This window comes from Quercus robur, chromosome 7 (genome assembly GCF_932294415.1).
Source record: "Quercus robur chromosome 7, dhQueRobu3.1, whole genome shotgun sequence".
In the NCBI taxonomy this organism is placed as follows: Eukaryota; Viridiplantae; Streptophyta; class Magnoliopsida; order Fagales; family Fagaceae; genus Quercus; species Quercus robur.
Window position 1 is genome coordinate 13,346,431 of NC_065540.1, and position 5,697 is coordinate 13,352,127.

Sequence of the window (5,697 nt, forward strand, 5' to 3'; positions counted from 1 at the left end):
TTTTGCATCCACTGATGCGGATGCTCTAATATTTTATACAAAAGAAAAAGAAAAAGAAAGGGGAAAAAAACCCTTTGTTAATTTTTTTTTATTTTTTATTTTTTTTATTATCGTTATCTCTTGAAATTGATGAAAATGACATATAGTTCTCTACATGGGAGCATAACTAGACCATTTAACCTAGCCTTTAATACTACGTTAGCGTACAAAATTTGAATATAGTGGTGAAATGAGATTTTTCTTGGGCGAGTATAAACTAGAAATAAATAAATGGTATCTCCACCCAAAGTGTTTGTATTACATATATTTTCTATTATAAGTTACATTTAGGTTTAAGAATGTGTAAAGTTATGATAGTGAAAAGCAATGGTCATATCATAATTGATAAATTATAGTTAGTTTTGAGAATGAGTAAAAACATAATGCATAACTGCATATATTAATATTTATATAAATATTTTTTTTAGAAATGATGGAAAGAAAATGAGGACATGACCGCTGATATGACTCAATAGAAGTATAATAACAATAAATGTTATATTTCAGTTTTTAGATAGATATGAATACAAAATACCCATCATTATCACATCACGACTCAGCATAGTGAATGTCTATTACCACTGTTAAGCTGTATGAGATTTACTGTCAAATAATTATTAATAAACAACAACAGAAGTTGAAAAAGAAAAAATAAACAAAGAATACAAAGAAATATACCCTTTAGCTCATTTAACAGTCAATTCAAGCAATATCAATCAACAAGATCATCCTTCTTTAAGAACTATATATGTGTTGGCAAATGAGACAGTGCTCTAGGATTAGACTTCCCATGACACTTCCTTCTTCGATTCTCAAATTGCGGGTTTGCTTGTTCCATAGGTGTACCCCATAAGTCTCTCCACTGAGCTGAAGCAGTTTGTCTTGTACCCATCTAGAATCAGAACGGTTTGCTGGCTTCATAAAAAGTCTGCTTATCCTAATCCAATCAACAGGATAGAAGGCCATAGGCTGCAAGACTGTGAAGTTATAACCAGGTTGCTTTCCTATATTCTCAACCACTCTGGAAACCAAATAGGGACCATTATGACCCCATTTATTTCCATCAAAAGTCGAGGCAAATTCCTCCATGAATTTGAGCAGAAGTGGATGATTCATATCAAAAATCAAAACTGCATTGTTTAACCTGGTCCAGTTCTTAGTTTCCATATCCATACTTTGTGCACCAATTGAGTTCTTCAACCTGGTAAAAGGCTTTAGAACAATAAAATCTGTATCCAAGTAAACCCCACCATACCTGTACAATACTGCAAGTCTGATCAAATTGGATAAATTCTGAGCTAATGGAATCTCACCAGGGTCCTTGTTCCCACTCTTCATCTCCTTAAACCAAGCTTCAGCTGGGGTATTCTTGAATAGAAATGCCAAGTCCGGCGTCACTGCATTGACTTTGAATCCTCTATCAGCTAGAGGTTTCAAAATTCTGTGCCCTCTTCCAGAGTCCATACTTCTTGACAGAATCATTAGACATACAGTAGGGTGTGCCTTGAAAAGGCTCTCCAACATGAAGAATTCTCTTCTTCCAAAAGACCTTGCTGGTGAAATCCAAGTCATGAAGAACTGTGTCTCACAACCACTGTTAAAGAATTCCTTAACCCGACTATGAAATAGCCTTGTCAAGTTGTTTGACTTTAAAATCTCAAACTTTGGCATCTTTTCCCGGAACCAAGCAATTCTTTGTTCTTCTGTGGCACTCAAAGGAGGGACTAAAGATTTCCAATTTTCATCTTCAACTTCATCAATCTCTTCTTGCATGGACATGTTACCATTACTTGATCTCAGTTGTCGTTCAGTTCTCTCATGAGCCTCCAAGACCTTAAAATTGTCATTATTACTAAACTCAAAAGAATCATATATGATACTGTCTGTGTAGATGATAAAGATCATGCCAACAAGTGTGATGGTAAAAAAGAGAGGAAATTTTGCACGGCTAAGTACCTGGTGATCAAACATCTTACCCTTGATGAATTTTCTCACCATCATAAGAGTTTCAAGCTAAAACAAGTGATGAACAAAATATGCTTCTGAGGAAATTTACTGACATTAAAAAAAAGAACATATACAACATCACATAGGAGACTTCTAAGGACCTTTTCTTTTAAGGTCACTTCTAAGGTACTTAGTTTTCTAACGCAGTCAAATCTCTGGAATCATACTTCCTCCACTTCCAGTTATCCACTTTCATCAGTTTGTTTCATTATGTCGGATAAAACTGCAACAAATGCAATTATTCAAAGGCTTATCTATTCACAAATATAAGAGCAATGCTAAAGATAAAATAGAGGAACACATAAATAAAAATCTTGACCATGAAATTGATTTTATTTCTAGTGAAATGGAGAGGATCTTGTGCTGCCAATCAAGGTGCGCTTACAGTAAGTCTTGGATTATGATGTTTTTACTTGTATTCCCAGGGCCATTCTCTCTTAATTTTGTGGCAAGTGTTGAGGAAAGACTATTGTAACTTTGAATATTTAGTTAGTGTGTTTTTAACATGTCATATTTCCTAGGAAAAAAGAAGGAAAGATCAACCAACTTTTACAGTGTGTTTGGAAGTTTGGAGGTGAGAAGAGTGTAATTTAGGGATAACAATAGGGTGAGGTGAGGTTAGATTAAGGTTGCCCTTTTTCCTCTTTAGGGTGTGGAAAACTTGTGTGGGGTAGGAGCCCGACAGGTTGGGTTTGAGATTTTTTGTGATCTCTAATGAGGTGATTTCAACATTAGTGAGGTTGAGATAAAACCAAAATGGTAGGGGCCTTTGTGAAAGTACTGGGAGAAAGAGGGAGAAGCAAGTGTTTTTGGTGCAGGAAATGTGTGTAGGCTGAACTGTTTTGGGTTTGTTTAGCAATGAGAGTTGCTTAGAACATTTAATAGGTGGTTAGGTAGTTCTGCAAGAACACTAAGTTCCAATGAAAAACACACAAAGACTTAAAAATCACTAATTCTCAAAAATCGGTTACAAAATGAGAGTACAAGAGTACTTATACAATCTGTCCCATAACTAACAACCATTAGTATCTTGCCAAGTATCAAACTAACACTAGTTACATCTAATGCTAGCAACTAATTCATTAACAAGGCTAATTAATTCAGATAAGAATGACTGCTATATAAGCTAACTACATTAAGGCTCTTGTTTGGACACAAAGAGAACTATAGTTAACTGTTCTCAACAGCTAAAGCTGCTAGCTTGAACTCAAACAAAAACATCTTAAAATAGCTTAGAAGATGCTCCTGTGTCAGTTTTGGAGGATAGTAATAGAAAATGTAAAAAAAAAAAAAAAAAAAAAAAAAAAAAAAAAAAAAAAAAAAAGAAAAAAAAAAAAAGAGTATGAATAGGAAATGAATTTGAGAAATTAAAACTTACATACAAATTTTTTTAAATAAAAAAAATATATACATTCAAGGCGGGGCAATGTGATATGGGGCTAGGTAAGAAATCCATAACCTACCTTGGGGTGGGAAAACCCCAATGGGGTAGAGAGGGATATGACAGGTCAAGTGGGGTGGATAATTTTTTTATTCCTAAAAGGTATGAGGGGTATGTATATCATTCTTCTTTATTGGATATTGATAGGAAGAAGAAGAAATGATAAGATATCATATAAATTGACAATTATACTCATCTTCAGTTCAATTTAAAGAAAACATAATAAATTTACATCATAATGACAAAATTGATAAATTAAATATTTTTATATAAGTAGAACCCTTCTAGCTCTAAACTTTCCAATTTGGAGGAATTTAAAATGACCCCTCCAATCCTCTCAAACTTTTTCTCTTTGTAAAAAACATTAAAAAAAAAAAAAAGGATTAATTAAACACCCCCATCTCCTCTCTTATAAGGGATTTATCTTGACAATTACTTGAATACCTCTTGTATTATTCATAACTAGTAAATACTTTAACAGTTTTAACTTTTAAGCATTTCCTTTTGTAAGGGAAAAAAAAAAAAAAAAAAAAAAAAACACTAGAGAGAGTATTTATCTCTTATATTGATTAAGTGGAATAGTAGGCATTGATTACTACGAATTCATGTCTTACTCGCATTATATTTGAGATGGTGCTTGAGTGAGCCCATCACAACACAAAAATACAGGAATAGTGTGAAAAAGTATGTGAAATTCTATGTGTTAAAAGACTTTTCCTAGCATCAGCATCATTATTTAATATTATTGGAAATGCTAATTTAATGTAATTGTTGAACATGGAAAAAAAAACAATTGGTTATTATATTAAAAAAGAAAAGAAAATTGATATAAGAACTTACAAAAATGCATACTGGTACTTAGATAATCTAATAAGTACCAGTACAATGGCTTTTCTATTATGGCATTGGGCTGTTGAACACAACATTATGAATTTCCTGTCTTGCAACTAGTGTATATATAAGACAAACAAACAGTCTGGCTCTCTCTTATTTCTAATTATAGATGGTGAAGCTTGTAAAAGTGGTGTGTATATACCCTCAAATGTATGCGTTTAGGTACCACTTTCATTTCCCCTTATTAAAGATTGGTTGATTTCACTTGGTGCCTTTTAGGTGTTTGATTGAATGCCCGAATGATAAGGCTCTGATGTGCATTTTTAAGGCTTGCAATACGTTCACTTTGTGTCGAAAATAACATGTTTTTGCATACTATTAAGCTTTCAATATCCTGAAGCTGGATTGTAGCTAGGTCGGTGGCAAGTGGTATCTAGGAAGTTGAGAGAGGATTTGCATATTTGTGTTCTCTATTGCAATTGGCAACATGCATTGCCTTTAGAAAATGAGAAGTGATACATATACAACATTTTTCACAACAAATCATATGTGGTAAGTTATTATTGGTTCTAATTTGAATTCATAATTGAAATTAATTTTTTGCCCACTATTAACAACCTGCCACTACCATCACACATCACTCTACAATTATAAGTGCTTATGGAGTGTGAGGGGTAAGGGTTGAGATTCAAGTCTTCAGGAAAGAATTTTATACACATATACACTTAAATTAGGCTAAAGTAGAATTTTTATCTTGTATATATATATAAAGAACCTGCCACTTAGAATTTGTTGTAAAAATATTGTGGACATAACATTTTGTAGATAAGTGTTATAGATTTCCTAAAGATTTTATTGCTTTGTGTATATGTAAATTGAGTAGTTTTGAGACCACAAATTATTCCACAATATTTTTACCACAACTTTAACGTGGTAGACTGTGAGTGGTTAATTATCACTTACACATGAACCCATTATTTTTTTTCACTAATCAGACTCTCCCACGTCATACTGAAGCTGTGAAATATTATGGGTCACTTTTTCAAGTAAATTACAAGATAGCTCAAATTCACTGCCAGGACTAGGAGGGCAATCCCAGCAGTGGACATCTATTTAACCATAATGACATAAAATACTCCCTCCGTCCCACTTTGTTTGTCCTCTATTTCATTTTGGGATGTCCCAAAATATTGTCCTGTTTCTAAAAATAAAAGTCATTAATTTACTAATGTTCCTATTATAACCCTATTAATTTACTAATTCAATTTTTTGATAAATTTATTTAAGGGTAGTTTTGGAAACTTATACATCTTTAAAAGGTAGACAAAACAATAAATGATGTTCCCTTAAAAAGTTTGACTTTTCAAAGAGGACAA

General features: G+C 32.9%; 1 protein-coding gene across 1 annotated transcript; it reads right to left on the minus strand.

Annotated features, from left to right (window-relative positions):
- Positions 1 to 560: 560 nt before the first annotated feature.
- Positions 561 to 4,411, minus strand: LOC126690842 (uncharacterized). The gene is made up of 2 exons (XM_050385967.1): positions 4,328 to 4,411; positions 561 to 2,269 (listed from the first exon to the last, which is right to left on the minus strand). The coding sequence occupies exon 2, from the start codon at positions 2,038 to 2,040 to the stop codon at positions 775 to 777; it is 1,266 nt and encodes a 421-aa protein (XP_050241924.1). The 5' UTR covers positions 2,041 to 2,269; positions 4,328 to 4,411; the 3' UTR covers positions 561 to 774.
- Positions 4,412 to 5,697: the final 1,286 nt, after the last annotated feature.